The following is a 16,094-nucleotide window of genomic DNA, read 5'->3' on the forward strand; positions in this document are numbered from 1 at the left end:
TCTGTCTCTGTCTCTCTCTCTCTTGTCTCTCTCTCTCTCTCTTGCGCTCGCACATTGCAACTCTGTTTTATAAGCCAGGGGAGCTGAGGTGGGTGGATTTCTCAATCGACAAGTACCGCAAACGTTAGTATCGGGCTGCCCAGGCTTATAAACGTCAAACATTTGTCAACCAATAGCAAAGCACAGTTGACGTGGCTAATATAAACACGGAAATGCAGCTCAGATTGAGAGAATACCCGAGCAAACCCCGAATATAATATCCATTCAATATTTGCTGAAACAATCATCGGACAGTTTATAGTTGTGGACACAATGGAGAGGGAGAAACCCATACTTCTGGCAACTGAAAAATATGCGTCTCTTGAGTCCTGGAATTATGAGTTGAATTGTGGAGCGTTGGAAAGGAAAAGAGACGGAAAAGGGATTGATGGGACTGTAGGCAATTCAATAACAGGCGTTTTCAAAGTGAGAAAGACCATCAAGCTATTAGCGTTGAATAAATGCATGTTTAAGGTGCATAGCAGCTACATTTTATCGCTAAATATAGCTCAAATAGATCATTTGTAATGATCCCATTCTCTTGGTTTTGCAGAGTGTCTTCCTGCCTCAGGGCTATCCAGACAGTGTCAGTCAGGATTACCTGCAGTATCAATTCTGGGACACCCTGCAGGTAAATCATGTCAAATACAAGTTGATTTTAAAGCCATACTTCACACTTGCACAACTCCTCAGGTTCTTACCAGACTAATACGTTTCAATAACCCCCCACCTCTCCTTCCCATCTCTCTCTCACACACACACACACACACATACTTAACATCACAGGCATTTGCCAGTTCTCTCTCTGGTACACTTGCCACTCAAGCTTCCTTAAGAGGAATTGGTGTCGGAAACCAAGAAGCAACGGTAGCTGCTGCAACAATTACCTGGCTACTTCGAGGTGAGTGTCTTGAAAATGTAAAAATTACCAATTTTCCAACTTTTTTTTGGTATATATATTTTTTTTGAATTTGTTATTTGTCTCTTGTAGATGGCACTGGGATGTTAGGAAGAATACTCTTTGCTTGGCATAAAGGGTGGGTGTTATAGTATCTATATTACACATTACTGTTATCTTTTGCGCATCATATTTTAGTAATATGTCAATATCACATTTGTATTTCTAGGAACAAACTGGACTCTGAAGCCAAAAAATGGAGGTAGTGTTGGCAAGCACAGAACATTTAAAGGGCAGACTGATTTAGTACATTTTGCTGGCTATTTAAGATGCTACTTGTTTTCTCCACCAGACTTTTTGCCGATGTTCTCAATGACATTGCCATGTTCATGGAAATTCTGGCTCCCATTTTTCGTCCTTGCTTCACTGTAATTGTGTGCACTGCAGGAGTGTTCAAGGTGTGTTTGTTTCTATGATAATACAGCTCTGGAAAAAATTAAGAGCCCACTGCACCTCTTTCTTTCATTAAAAAAAAAAGTTGAGAAGGACAATTCTGAGTGAGGAACAGAAGGATAAAATTCAAGAGGCCACTGCAAATTTTACCCTTCTGTTGCTCACTCACAATTGTCCTTCTCAACTTGTTTTTGTAAATAAAAGAAAAAGGTGAAGTGGTCTCTTAATTTTTTTCTCCAGAGCTGTAGATAGGGATATATTACTCTTTAAGTACCAGGAAGACACATGATAACACACTGTTGATTATGACTTGTGTTTTCTTTCTCTTTACATTTTCAGTCGGTCGTGGGTGTGGCAGGAGGGGCTACCCGAGCTGCTTTGACCATGCACCAAGCTCGCAGAGACAACATGGCCGACATCTCTGCCAAAGATGGCAGTCAGGCACGTCATATATCTTTCTCTTGTTGATATACAGGTAACATTTACATTTAGACATTTAGCAGACGCTCTTATCCAGCCCAAGGACACAACGTCAGTTTGCATGACCGGGAATCGAACTGGCAACCTTCGGATTACTAGCCCGACTCCCTCACCGCTCAGCCAACTGACTCCCTAACATAACCATGGCTTTCTCTTTACTAACATGCTTGTCTTGCTGTATGTTGTCTTCTGTGCAGGAGACTTTGGTGAATCTGGCAGGGCTGCTCATCAGTCTGGGTCTAATTCCTCTGGTCACTGATAATCCACTGTAAGTCTTAAATTAGTTACATTATGTTTAGGGTCAGTGCATTACGTGCATTTCAACCCAAGTGCTTGATAAAGCTACAAAATAAAGCTAATTCATAGTTGTTGTTTTTATGGACATCTTTTCACGATAATTGACATCTTGGGTTAAATGGGTGAAAGTATTTCCCATCTCTGCTCCTTAGGCTGACATTCATCCTCTTCTCAGTTTTCACAATCCTACACTTGTTTGCCAATTACAAAGCTGTACGCTCAGTGGTCATGGAAACCCTCAACGAAGCTCGACTGGCCATTTTGCTCCGACAGTACCTGAGAGATGGACGGGTCCTAAGTCCACAAGAGGCTAACCACAGAGAACCTGTGTTTCTAGGTACGGCTGTCGTTCCCAATGCGGGATGCCAATACTGTTTTTTATATCGAAGTTGTGTACAGTGTTAGAAAATGATCTACAATAATGTATTCAATGGAGTAGAATGGTTTGTTTTACAGAGTTCACAAGCACTGCTCCCATCAGACTTGGGGTGAGACTTGGGGAACTTGTTAACAGGTAAAGGGAAAGGGTCGCTTTGTGTTGCATTGTTGTATATATATTATTTGTCCACAATTATATAAGTCATTCCCTTTGTTTAGCTTCGAGGACCTACAAGCGGCTATGAAAAACAGTAATAGACCTTTTCTCATAGGAGTCAAACATGGTATGTATAACTTTTCATGTCTTACATGTTTAAAACAATGTTAATAGTATATGTAGTTCATTCATTGGGGGGTCAAATGGCTGAGCGGTTAGGGAGTCGGGCTATTAATCAGAAGCTTGTTGGTTCGTGCCAAATGACGTTGTGTCCTTGGGCAAGGCACTTCAACCTACTTGCCTCGGGGGGAATGTCCCTGTAATTACTGTAAGTCGCGATAAGAGCGTCTGCTAAATGACTAAATGTAATGTAATTTAATTTACACCCTTACACAGGTTGCGTATGTGTTTGTTTGGGACCAGAGGCATCAGTGTGTGATGAGATCTGGGCCATGTGCCAAGCACTTTGTATCAGCACTGTGTTACGCCCTGTAGCACCACTAGAGGGGGCTCTCAAGCAACTCGCAATTTCACATGGGGAAAAAAAAGGTACAGGTGTGCCCTATTCTGTTTTATCCATTCATCACATCAGGATATGTATGTTCCAATACAATAGCTTGGCATGTCAAACAATTCCTCTTCACAATCGTTTTATTTTTTTACCACTAGACCATTGGGATCTTGTCTATGAGAGTGACAAGCTAATGGACCAAATATTCCAGCCATTCCTTAAAGGTAAGCTATAAATTAAGTACAAATATTCAGCATGGTATACATTGGAAACCTGAAATACATATACAACTCAGAAATGTGATTGTGTAGTTGTCTTGCTAATTAGACCAGTAAGTTAAATATACATCCCAGAATGCATGGTGATGAAAATAGTTCATGTGCAAGACAAATGGCCAATTTACAAGACCTCAATGGGATTCTTCTTCATTGTAAAGTTAAAAAAAAAAAAAGTATACTAAATATTTGCTGATTCATGACACTTTACAGGCTTGGAAGAAGCTGGATGGCAAATCAGTAGAAACCTCCTAGACTGGGACGAGTGGAGGGTTGAATGGAAAAAGAAGAGCAGTTGAAGTTGCTTTGGACATAGATTGCATTTTTTATCAACATTTGTCTCGTTGGTTCAATTTCACACAGAGAACTTATTTGTTTAATAAATGTAAGCATGTGCTGCTCTCTTAATATTATATCATTTCTGTTACCTATTCAGCAAATTAAGTAGCAACATTGGCAAGTTACCAGAAGCACAGGAAGCTTGTCCCAGACATAAACTATAATCATAGTGTTCACACCAGGAAACACTTAGGACCATTGTAAGTAGTTTACCTGAGACCATCTCTCAACATGTTAACCACACTACAACCCTTGTGGGTAAAGGTTTTCCCACCTGTAACCCATCCAAAGACAACTAATTAGAGGCCTCACCTGCTTCAAAACAGAAACCCACATAACCCATTAGAGTTCATCTACAACATGACAATTAATGGTGGGTACGCTATCACCAATTCTTAAGAAACCACAGATGAAACAAAATACAGCGTTTCTATTTTAAATTTATGAACAATGCAAAATTGTTAAAAATATTTATAAATCAAAAAAATAAAGTAGTGCATTGTGCGAAATGAGGTATCGGCAGGTAGTCTTAGGTCTGTTGTTCCAGTCCGAGTCAAGTGGGGCGCACGTGCAGTCAACAAAATTCCACATGCAAATTATAGTTCGTTGTACACCATAACATCCGATGACGTGAGGTTGTCTTGCCAGTTTGTTTAAACTATTTAGAACAACTTAACTTGTATAGCTACAGTAGCTAGCTCGTATATTGAATCTGCTTGTAAATATGTCGGACCAGAAAAGATCTGTTCTGACCTAGAACAATTCCAAATACATTTGCTGGAACATTTGTGCTAGCTAGCGCAGGCTAAAATAAGCTATAGCTAAAATGGGTAAAGTAAAATGTTCTGCATACAATTGTGAAAATCGCACTAAAGCCGGCATGAAATTTGTAAGGTAAGGGTTTGTAGTCGTACGTTGACACGGACAAGCCGACCACATACAGGATAGCCTAGCGCCTGTATTCATCATGTTCATGTACAGTATGCCAGCATGTCGAAAAGCATCAAGCAACACAAGAGGCTAAGGAAATCTATAAAGCCAAATATTTTGATGCCATGTTATTTACATTTAGTCATTTATGTTATGGCAATGTATGTCTTTTATTCTTGTCTTTACAGATTCCCACTCAAAGATCCTAAACGGCTAAAGAAATGGCTTGTGAATTTGAGGTGGAAGGGCTGGACTCCTTCTCGATTTTCGGTCCTGTGTCTCAGTCATTTTGAGCCGAAGTACATTATAGGTGGAGATATACGAGCACGAATCCGAGCGAACGCAGTTCCGACCATTTTCAACTTTTCAGGCAGCATGAAAAAGAAAAAGGTGCTCTTCAGAACAACATTAGTTCAGCACAGCGATGAATAATTGATCGTTGTATTTAGATGTCAGATTTTGTCAATAGCCTGCCACTTGTTGAATGTCCCAATCTGCCTTCTGACCAAAGCAAGTTTGTAATTTCCTATGTTATGAATTATGTCTTTATCTGTAATTCCAGGTGGTTCTCAGCCAAAAAAGCAAACAAGCAGTGGTAAGCAATAACTTTAAATTAAGAATTAGTAGTGTCATAAAGCCAATGTAGTGCCTTGGTTTCAAATCGTATGTAATGCATAGGCCTACTCCTCTCACAAATACAATTCTAATGAGTGATTATTACTCATGCCCTTTATTTTCATTATAACTGCAGAGTTCCATTGTTGAAATACCAACACAGTCAAGTCCTGCCCAACCTGCCAAATCAGATAAATCAAAGACACCAAAAAGGCAAGTTAATTAATACAGGAGAAATTTCTGCTCTTTGTATTAGCTCCTGGTGTTTAATGAGAGTGAGAATAAAAACGTGGATAGTCCAAGCAGTTGTTTAGAACAAGCTGAATAAATATTTAGCCTATAAAATGTAATTATTTCATTGTGTCAGATACTCTGATGAGGGTGGCACCTGGGTAACTTTGATGGACGATTCAATCCAAACGATTGAGTCTTTTCCAGGTTTTTTCCACGGGGACTACTGTCTGCCACATGTAAGATGCTTGACTTTATGTTTCGGTTTATTCAATCTACTTAATGCGAATGTTTGTTGTTGTATTCCATGGTTGCTGTAAAGTTCATAGTAAAGAAAATTGCTTAAGCCGAGAGATACAGATATTTTGTAATATCGTGCATGTTTTTTTTGCAGAGTATCCGATGGGCAGGTGTAAACTCTTCTCACGTGAGTAGTTCGGTATACCTCTAATGGCTCATTGGTTTCTCTGTCATCCTGATCAGACCCTAACCCTCATCTACAGGTGGAAACTGAAAACAAAGAACTCCAAAATGACCTACTTCTCAAGCACATAATAGAGGTAAGGAGTCCATATCGATCCTGCATGCATCACAAAGAGCTTGTAATCCTTGGCAGTCAACTCACTGTTTAGTTAATTGATACGTTTCTGTGTCCTGTCTTTGATCTAAATTATTTCATTTCATTATGTTAATTATTTCTACTCAGGTGAAGGGTCCGTGGGAATGGCTGGGTTTGGATATTAGGGGACCAATGCCCACAACACTGAATGGAAGCGAGTATATTTTGACTGTGACTGACTACTACTCCAAATGGTTGGAAGCCTTCCCCCTCAGAGTAAACACCTCAGTGGAGGTTGCAAGCCATATCGTTGACATCATCTCCCACTTTGGTTTCCCATATAAAATACTATCTCGTCTGACCCGGAAGTTTATTAAAAAAGTGAGACACAACTCAAATCTCATACATAATATGACTTTGTTAGCTTTTGTTGTTTACATTTACATTCCCACAGGCCCCCATTTATTTGTAATATATGTTTGAAAGATCCTGAAAACAAAGAAAGTTCTAGTAAAAACTTTTTTGGGGATGTATACTGTTTTCATAGATGGTTTAGTCTGTGATTCTACCTGTATCTTTACAGGTTGCTGGATGTCTATGTGAGACTCACTAAATATTTAGTGTGCTTTACGTTCTTCAAAACGTTGGGAGTTTAAATAATTTGGCGTAAATGTTTCAGATCAATGACGCATTGAAAAAACAACTAAAGGGGCTATGTGAGCCACTTGTAGTCTTTCATCGGCAAACTGGCATACTGGATCTGGAAATGCAGGACGTGATTGACAGGTTAGTGATTTAACATTAACAACACACAAGATTTTTTAATTTTCTGTTAAAAGTATCTAGTAGTTTTCATACTCTGAAGACTGAGTCACCCTGTACTTCAACAGGATGGTGACTGATCTTTTGAAGGAACATGGACACAACTGGGATGTCTTCCTACCTGCCAAGGTTTTCAGTCTGTGCTTTCAAGAGCACTCCACAACAAAGGAGAGGCCTTTATCCCTCCTGCATTGTAAGAGGCTGCAGCCCAACACTGTACCCAGACATGTGCCTGTACGTGAAAGGTGTTTGTTGCCTCATACAGTGATGCAATCAATAAAATGAACATGATGTGTTTGTTTATAGAGGGCTCTAAGGAATGCTGTTTATTCTTCTCCTCTACAGTTCTGTGTTGCAGAGATCCGAGAGAGCATCTTTGTAATCCAGTTTAATCAAAAACAAGACACTGATGTACATGGTGAGTTAGGAACACATGATACAAGCAGTTTTCTGGTAATGTGATGCTTTCAGGTGTTATTGCACACCTTCGATTGCCTACAAAAGACCTATGTTTTTGTCTTGAGTGGAACCTAAGCCTCAACACATACTTGGGTGAAATCGTATTGTTTTTTTTCGTCTTTTATGCTATGTATTTAATCGTTGAAATGATCTTTTGCAAAAAAAATGACTGACTGAAAATGTTGCAGGTATTGCTGGAAAGGAATGTGAAAAGGAAATATCTGAAAGTAACACTCTCATGCGGGTGGCCTTCATCGTTCAACAGTGAATGTTTTTTGTTTGTTTGAAACTGAAACACAGACTTTTGTCGAATGTTTTAACTTCACCCCCATGATCAAAACCTGGTTATGCAGGAATCATGCTTAGTTTTGATCTTGTCAAGAAAGTGAGAGGTAAGGGTAGTGTTAGTGACTTTAAGGAATTGTCACACGATTATATATTGTACCTGCATCTGCCTCAGTTGCATTGCATGAGCAGGAGGGGAGGGGGGGGGGGGGAGAGATTATATGGTGAATCTATGGTGAAAGCCCAGTTTCAGAAAAAAAAAAAAAATCATTAATTGCTTACGCGTTCTGGTAGTGGCGCTGGGAAAAAATGAAATTAAGTCAATAAAGAATTATTGGTTTAACAATTTCTCTGTTCCAAATCTGGAGTTTAATTCAGAACACTTAATGAGTACATGAAATGTATTATGACGGTGGGTGCAAGTTATTTGCAAAAAAAGGTAGTTGCCTGCTCCCTGCCGGCACACTTTCCGCATTCAGACAGCTGTTGTGATTGTCGCTGTGCAGCGTGGGATAGCGGAGGTGTAGGTGCAACCAAGCGCGAGAGAAATGGTGAGTGGAATATGGCTAGCTAATGTTAGCTTGCTATAAATGATCTATTTTATAACGGATTCGGTCATCGTGGCTCTCATGAATGTATTTGCTACCGAGACTAAATGTATACTTGCATGTAAGATCTTACATTTCGATCTGTGAGTGGCGGAAGCCAAATCTCTTTGTTTCGCCTCTATATCGTTAGTTAGCTAGCTAGCTGGCTAGGCTAAGTACCTTACTGTACTAGGCTAATCTTGCTAGCGTAGATGCTATAAGCAAGTGTCAGTACCGACGAACCAGATGAACATATGTTTGTTATGGTCCAACTAGCAAGTTGGCTTTCTTGCTAACCGATGCTAGCAACAAATGCGGCTACCAAAACAGGCAGTGACTTTCTTGCCACTGTCATTAAATGTCTTAGCCGGAATAATGTCGCTAGTAAAAGTAGGAGGATCGTTCGCTAATATAAAATCAAATAAAAACTTGACCTCACCGGTTCAGATAAAACAAGGCGGTCCGCCACCTAGCTAGAAATGGACTTGAACGTACTTAACGTACTAGCTAGCTGGTGATATGGAGCTGAGTTAGCTATTTGTTGTTGGTTGGTTGTCTGGCTAGCTAGCCTAAATTGTTTTCACCAGCTAGTGCACAAAGCTACTAGAGCCCACCTAACTGATACAGCTTGGAGATCTGCTCATTTAATAGCAGTTAAATTCTGCAGATGTCAAGTGTTGAATTGAATGACTAGCTTGGGCGTAAAACGAAGAGCGTTCCACATTCACGATAGAAAGAATGGCTCATTTCATATATTGGGTCCCATATATTTGTGTAGACTACATACAAGTTGCTATTATTATATACAACTAGAACTGAGTACCACAGAACTCAGAAAGCTATGCAATGAGGCTCTTATAGCTGTTGAATCTAGCATCCACCTCCACTTGGTTCACAGCACAGTGCTTGATCGCTTTTGAAATAGATGGACGTTTTCACAATAAAACATGTCAGTCTACTGTATGTAAGAACATACAGTAAACTGTATATAAGAGCAGTGCTTTCTTTAGCAAACTCCTAAATGTCTTGACTTCTGTTGTTATAGGATGTGTTTCTGATGATCAGGCGTCACAAGACGACCATCTTCACTGACGCAAAAGAGTCCACCACTGTCTATGAACTGAAGCGCATTGTTGAGGGTATCTTAAAGAAGGCACCAGAGGAGCAAAGACTTTATAAGGTAAATTTATATTGGACCCTGTCACTGTGTAGGCCGCTAGCCGTTTAAGAATGTTACGTATTTGTGTAATAAAACTGATTCAAAACTTTCAAGATCTGTCTTACAATCAGTTTTGTAAGCTTGGTTTGATGAGTAAAACAGGGTCTTAATCTGTATCATTTCCAAATCATCTCCTTCACCTCCCCTCTTTATGTCTCTGTTTTCAGGATGACATGTTGCTTGAGGATAGCAAGACTCTTGGAGACTGTGGATTTACAAACCAGACAGCCAGACCTCAGGCCCCAGCTACAGTTGGACTAGCTTTCCGCCTCAGTGGTGAGTAACCGATAGGGACGCCCTAGTTTACATGCACCCATTGTGATTTTAAGATATTGTGTGACTGCACATTGTCTGTGACACTTATTTTTTTTGAATATATCTCTTGATGACATTAGTCAGTAGCCTTTTGGTTTTCATACTGTACATGGACTCTTTATACCCACATGGCTTTTTTTCTAACTGCCACAACCCCCTTCGTCTCTTAGATGATGCTTTTGAACAGCTGAGGGTTGAGCCCTTTTCCAGCCCCCCTGAGCTCCCCGACGTCATGAAGCCTCAGGACTCTGGCAGCACAGCCAATGAGCAGGCCGTACAGTGAGGGGAAGGGGGCAACCAATAAGAGAGGGACAGGGATTTGGGAAGGGGTGAAATCCAGGAAGTCGTGCTTTGGTGGGCATATTTACTGACTAGTGGTGTTACATGCAGATATACTTGTGAGATCTTCATTTTCTGCAGGAAAAACCCCCTTGTTCACGAAGAGGGGAACTTTCTATAACTTGTTGCCACATTTCTCCTCAGCTAAGCTCACGCACGTTTAAATCGGCTCTCAATATCCTTTATCAAAGATTTCTTACTGATTTGTTACACACCACTGTCTGTAAAAAAAAAAGAAAAAGGATTCGTTGAGAAGACGAGAATCGGATCTCTTATTTAATTTCAATATTTTTTTGGTGGGGTGAGGAAAGGGGGTGGGTGATTGGCCTTATGCAAAAGTAGTTGTTTGCTTGTTTTTGGGGGGATGGAGGTTTTGGGGTGCGTGTGCATTTCATTTTTAGAAATCCCTGTTGCTGACCGCAAATGTTAGTTTTTCTATTGAGTATTAATATTGATTTAGCATTTAAAATTTACTTTTGGATGGTTGCATTTGATGCAACAGCAGGGTTTGTGTGTTTGTATGTTAATAGCTTATCTAGAGAACATGTGCATGAAATAGGTCTCCGATAATAAAAATAAAATAAAAAAGAATAACCTGTTAATGGCAGATTGTAATGTAAAGTGTAGTGGAAAACACGCAAGATTTACAATTGGTATCATTTGTAGTTATGGTGTGAAGGTATTTAGTTTTCCACTGTTTTTTTTACCTTTGCACTGGAGTTTGTCTGTTGTTTTCATTTGAGTCCTTGTCTTGTTTGTACATCCATTTGAGTAATACGCTTATTTTTCCCCCTAAAATGATATTCTTTTGTGTTCAAAAACCCAATCTCAAGTCTCCAGTTAAGGTCTATACTAAAAGGTATGTTTTTTTAAGTAGCGAAGATTTGGTATAATCCTGGAGTCCAGGACAAGACTTGATCTCTCAGTCTAATGAAACACAGAAGATATTGTAAAAGAGCAGGAATCTACTTAAATTTGAAAAGGTGTCAATCATAAAGACACGTTGAGATGGTGTACCATTAAGCCCTTTTTAATGTGGGACTTTATAAAGTTCCTGTATAAAACTTGAATTAATATTAAAAAATGTCTCTTTCAACCTTGTAAGTGTGGCCTTTTAGTGCACAACATTTATGTATTTTATACCCTAGGGTCGGTACTTCCGATTGAAGAGAATGAAGATTTTGTGTGAACTACCGGTGTTGTGCCATCAGATGCACGGCTTCCATGAGAGGCACCCCCTCGTCTTGATATCGCAACCAAACGGAGGGGAGACAGATGTCTCACATTATACTTTGTTGTTTATAAAATTCAAGAGAAGAATATCGGTTATCTGTTGAGAATAAAATCCTTAAAACTCGTCATTCAAACCGTATAGTAAAGAACGCAAACCAACGTTGACCTACCATGGACTATTCTGTTTTCAGACCTGTCCAACCTATACATACACATTACACAGTATTGGTATTAAATGCATGCTTATTAAATGTACATGATGCTGGGGTAGAAGGGAAGAAAGTATGCGGGGGGAGAGCTTTTCATTGCAGGCCTTGTTTTCCTTTTGACGTAAATACAATGCACCCCCTGCTAACTCTGACTAGGAAGGTGTCACATGCCTGAAACTTACTCTGGTTACTCATACTAGTTCCCTCAATGTACAGTAAGAATCATTTGGTGCTGGGATATACAGAACAGACAATAGAGGGGGGTGCATTTCATGGCAGGCTTGTTGTATTCCTTCTTGCCATGAAATGCACCCCCTGCTAACTGTGTTACATGACTACATGACTGGTGTGTAATTGTTTTGGCTGATCGTTGTTTTGCAAGCTCTTGGAAATGCATGTCATTTAATACAAATGAGAGCATACATCCAGTGAAGTAGTATCATGCAAAATGTGTGACTGACTGTGGCATAGGCCTATTTTACACAGTGCCACAGGGAATTATGTGAAGCTACTTAGATCCAACTCCAACACGAACATTATTTGAAAAATAATATAGGCTAACAATAGCCTGCATTAAATGTTAATAGTGCTTTTTAAAATACTCAAAAACGTTTCATAGGGACAAAAAGACATGTAGCCACTTGATAGTTAAAAACTAGAGGCATCATAGAGGGGAAGGGAGAGATATGGAGGTGAATTGTTGAACAAAAACTTAAAGGTAGTTATTGAGGGCCTGTTTGAATGATGTCAGGGTAGTTGCCTGTCGAATGTGATTGACTGGGGACGACATTCCAGAGCGAGGGTGTAGCGACTGAGAAGGTCCCCCCGTCCGGAGCTTGGTCCCGGTGGCTTTAAGTGCGGTTGCTTCCTGCGGACAAATACAAAGCGCGCAGTCGCAGTGTGCGAACGTTAAACATGCGTTCACATTTTTGCTTGCTAGGTAGCTTTCTAGCCTATACATACTTTTCATCTAATTTTGTGGATTTCTGAACAGTTTGTCGACTATTGGTGAACATCACTGACTGCTACCTGGACAACTTGGCAAGATGTATAGCCAACTAGGTTTAGTACCAATATCAACGTTGTGCTTAGCTGGCTAGTTTTTCGTGGCACCTGACCTGTCAACTTGGACTGTAGCACCGAGCTAGCTACGTAGAAACGTTAGAATGAGAAAATAAGTAACGGTAGCTGGTACCTACCTAGTTCTTTAAGGTCCGATTAGTTTCCATACATTGATTGTAACCAGCAGCACGTAATGTACAGTGGGTACGTGGAGTCTGCTGGCAGAGCAGTGCTGGAGATGATGCAGAGAGAATGGGAACCTCTTTCCCAAGGTGAACTTGAACAGAGCTTGGACCAGGCAGTTGAGAAAATCCTGGAAACAGAACTTTTATCCCAGGTTCGGGTCCAACCTGCCCCTATGTGCCTACAGCGGGTAGAACCTCAAGTGCATGCTGAAACGGTCCTATCAACAGAATCGAGTACATTTCACCCTGAACAACAGGAGGGGTCCGAGACACAACAGTCGAGTGACTCTGTGGACAATATTGCAGTGAAGGTAAGCATAGTAGCTACTATATTTGAACCCAAAGATGTAAATCTAATCTTTTTAGCCACAAGTTTATCAGCGATAATTTGACAAGATGCAATGTTGTGCTGTTTTTGAGTGTGCGATCTTTTAGTGTATTACAGACCTCCTGCAGAATTCCAATTCAAGTTACAGCAGGAGCCGTTTGTCAGGCCGGGCTCGTCTCTCCTTATCCCACACTGTTGTCCTGTCCCTCACTCTCCTGTCTAAGCGCATCAGCTATCGCTCTGTTTCTAGCAGTTTCCGTCTAGAGAAAGGAAACATCCATAGGATTTTCTTCTCTTTCTGTGAGCGTGTCAACATGCTTGAAGACCAACTCATCAAATGGCCTGTTGGTAGGTATAGGCTTATTGACGGTGAACTGATGAATTTACATTTAAAACAATGCTCAAGGTTTTTCTTACTCGTTGAAATATCTCAATGTTTTAGTCCGATTGGCCAATCCATCCTGTGTCGTTTTGACAGTAGAACGTGCATAAATGTAGGCTACAACCAATGTACACATCTTTTTGTATTTTCTTAGCAGGCTCTACTGAAAGAGGAAGTCACCAGCCCCTGTCCAGCCTGCTGGGGAAAGCCGTCCGACCGGAGAAGCAGGATATTCCCACGGTCCTGGGGGTCCTGGGCAACACCCGCATACCTATCCGCCTACCGATTGGGAAACAAGATTTTGACAGTGTGGTGACAGAGGTTAAAAAGATGAAAAAAGAGGTCCATCCTGACTCCTGGCTCAACCTGGAGCTGGTGTGTGACTTCAGAGGCAGATTCATACACTGCAGGATCAGTAAGGGATCAGACACCACCAGAGGCAGCTCTCTTAAAGACAAACTCAAACAGCACCCTGAAATGATGCCTCCTGGGTCTTGCCTTGTTGCTCGAGTAGGATATCCTGTCTGTACACAGATTCTCACCCCGTTCACGATCACTCATGGTCCTAGAGAGAATCTCTATAACAGGACGTTGGGGGTTCATTTTTGTGCTTACGACCAGGCCATAGCTGACCTGAAAACGAGGTTTCAAAGGCTCCGGTATCTGGACATGGGTAACTTTGAGAGGGCCAAAGCAGTTGTCCTGACTGCCTGCATACTACACAATGTTTTCCTTGACATGGGTCAAGAGGTCAGAGGGGAGATCGAGGAGGAAGCAAGTGTGCAGGAGGGAGAGGGTGAAACCGATATTGAAGGTGTGGAGAGAAGAGAAGCCGTTGCAGGTTTACTCTATCAAGCTCTGGATTTCAGTAATGTGTGATGTTTTTTTGACCCATCCCTTCTGTTATAGTTTTCTTTTTATTAAAAGCAATTTACAATATTTTGACCACGTTAGGAACTATTTGTGTATTTCTTTATCTGTACATAAAACACACTTGGATCTTACAATAAAGTGAAGATCACTCAATGCTTTCTCATCATCTGAGTGACGAGATCCAGTCAATCGTTACAAATCAAAAGTATCTTTTTCTAGTCCTTCCCATGTGGTCACAAGTCAAGTTTACAATCAAGTCATTGGTTATCCATGCTCTGGATATTGCTGTTACTCTTTTGTCAGTGGAGTAGTGTTGTTTTGAGACAAACTTGAGATGGCACGAGCTAAGTTGTTTATCGCCTCTATCTTCCTCTCTTCCAAAGCCTTCTGCTGGGCCCACATGTTCATTTTCCTCTCCTGAAGCTCCATGTACAACTGTAGCACATCCTGTGGAGGCCGGGCCGGGCAGGGTGCAGCTGTAAGAGTAGGGGTTGGGAGGATGGGAGTGAACCTCTTGTTGGCGATAGCTTTCCCCAACTTTGTTCCGCATAGTTTAGCCCTGCGCTGTGCTTCGATCTCCTCGCGGCTCTTACCGAGGACCTCGTGCATGGCCTTAAAGAACTCCCAGTGGACGCTGCCTACACCTAGTCTCTTGGCCCTCTCCGCGTTCTTCCTGTATGTGGCTAGCATGTTCCTCCACTTGAGGTCACACTCGTAGGCCTTGACTGTGACGTCAGGGTTCCCGGCGGCCCGCAGCTTGGTAGTCACCCTCTCTGCTACAGTCTCCCATAGTTTCTTTTTCTTGCACACTGGCTGGTCGAAAGCCTGGTCCATTTCCAGTCGGGTGTGGGCAAGTTGCCATGTAGCTTGCAAAGTCCAAACAAATTCTGAGAACAGTGACAATGGAAAAACATGAATAAACACAGGTCTTAAGTTTGACTGGGTCTGTTTTTTTAAATGAATGAAAAGTTCTTTTTTTGTTTCTTTTTTTTTTCTGACATAGCCCTCTGGTATATTGCTTGTAAAAGGTGCTAAACAGTTACACCTTAAGTGTAATTTCAGAGAATGCATATAGTTTCCTCCAAATTGATGAGAAATCTGAACCTCGCATGTTCTGTTGATGAGCGCTGTACAGACTAAAAGAGTTGGACGAAGCACTGACCTGCATTTGGTTTTTCAGAATCCACACTGGACACTGTTGGATTTTCTTCTACTTCAACAGTCTCTGTTACAATTGTCTCGCCCTCCATAACCTCCATTGTATTACCCTGCGACAACAACAATGCTGTTGTTAATGTAAGTATTCATCAACCGATTCTATCGTAGACTTTAACAACTCCGTGTGGCACCGATGAATTTTCCGCATCAACAAAAACGATGAGTATAACAACCTTCACTTCATGACGACGTTAATGCAATCGTTCGAGCCTTTACTAATTTGGGAATTGTAGTTCAGAGAGGATTGATAAACGCTGGGCAGATTGGTTTTGTGAACTACAATCCCTGGACCTTAAGAACTACCCCTCAAAATGAGAAAGCGTGCTATCATTATACGGGACATGTAGTTCTGTAGAGGACACATTTAACTTTACACATGGTAACAGTTATGTTTTAAATTTGACTGATGTCACAGA

General features: G+C 40.9%; 5 protein-coding genes across 6 annotated transcripts; 4 read left to right on the forward strand and 1 right to left on the reverse strand.

Moving 5' to 3' along the window:
- Nucleotides 1-223: 223 nt before the first annotated feature.
- Nucleotides 224-3,894, forward strand: rusf1 (RUS family member 1). Its single transcript, XM_067233202.1, has 14 exons — nt 224-465; nt 593-670; nt 826-940; nt 1,031-1,076; nt 1,167-1,199; nt 1,290-1,395; nt 1,730-1,831; nt 2,068-2,138; nt 2,320-2,504; nt 2,624-2,681; nt 2,765-2,829; nt 3,099-3,251; nt 3,372-3,437; nt 3,702-3,894. The coding sequence occupies exons 1-14, from the start codon at nt 313-315 to the stop codon at nt 3,785-3,787; spliced, it is 1,317 nt and encodes a 438-aa protein (XP_067089303.1). The 5' UTR covers nt 224-312; the 3' UTR covers nt 3,788-3,894.
- Nucleotides 3,895-4,435: 541 nt separating this feature from the next.
- On the forward strand, nt 4,436-8,076 carry zgc:153292 (uncharacterized protein LOC100003014 homolog). The gene is made up of 12 exons (XM_067233284.1): nt 4,436-4,721; nt 4,946-5,147; nt 5,320-5,352; nt 5,509-5,585; nt 5,740-5,842; nt 5,998-6,030; nt 6,107-6,163; nt 6,310-6,543; nt 6,842-6,948; nt 7,053-7,218; nt 7,330-7,402; nt 7,632-8,076. Exons 1-12 carry the CDS (start codon nt 4,654-4,656, stop codon nt 7,709-7,711), a joined length of 1,233 nt encoding a protein of 410 aa, XP_067089385.1. The 5' UTR covers nt 4,436-4,653; the 3' UTR covers nt 7,712-8,076.
- A 70-nt stretch (nt 8,077-8,146) lies between these two features.
- elob (elongin B) lies at nt 8,147-11,284 on the forward strand. The gene is made up of 4 exons (XM_067233285.1): nt 8,147-8,279; nt 9,361-9,495; nt 9,702-9,810; nt 10,020-11,284. The coding sequence occupies exons 1-4, from the start codon at nt 8,277-8,279 to the stop codon at nt 10,130-10,132; spliced, it is 360 nt and encodes a 119-aa protein (XP_067089386.1). The 5' UTR covers nt 8,147-8,276; the 3' UTR covers nt 10,133-11,284.
- Nucleotides 11,285-12,593: 1,309 nt separating this feature from the next.
- Nucleotides 12,594-14,539, forward strand: LOC136940877 (putative nuclease HARBI1). Of its 2 annotated transcripts, none has more exons than XM_067233206.1 (3): nt 12,594-13,188; nt 13,313-13,553; nt 13,742-14,539. In XM_067233206.1, exons 1-3 carry the CDS (start codon nt 12,886-12,888, stop codon nt 14,464-14,466), a joined length of 1,269 nt encoding a protein of 422 aa, XP_067089307.1. In that variant the 5' UTR covers nt 12,594-12,885; the 3' UTR covers nt 14,467-14,539. The 2 variants fall into 2 exon arrangements, with proteins under 2 accessions (XP_067089307.1, XP_067089308.1); XM_067233207.1 differs by having other exon boundaries at nt 13,745-14,539.
- On the reverse strand, nt 14,521-15,772 carry si:dkey-66i24.7 (uncharacterized). Its single transcript, XM_067233208.1, has 2 exons — nt 15,623-15,772; nt 14,521-15,347 (listed from the first exon to the last, which is right to left on the reverse strand). The coding sequence occupies exons 1-2, from the start codon at nt 15,717-15,719 to the stop codon at nt 14,749-14,751; spliced, it is 696 nt and encodes a 231-aa protein (XP_067089309.1). The 5' UTR covers nt 15,720-15,772; the 3' UTR covers nt 14,521-14,748.
- Between the last annotated feature and the right edge of the window lie 322 nt (nt 15,773-16,094).

Source organism: Osmerus mordax, chromosome 3 (assembly GCF_038355195.1).
Source record: "Osmerus mordax isolate fOsmMor3 chromosome 3, fOsmMor3.pri, whole genome shotgun sequence".
Classification (NCBI taxonomy): Eukaryota; Metazoa; Chordata; class Actinopteri; order Osmeriformes; family Osmeridae; genus Osmerus; species Osmerus mordax.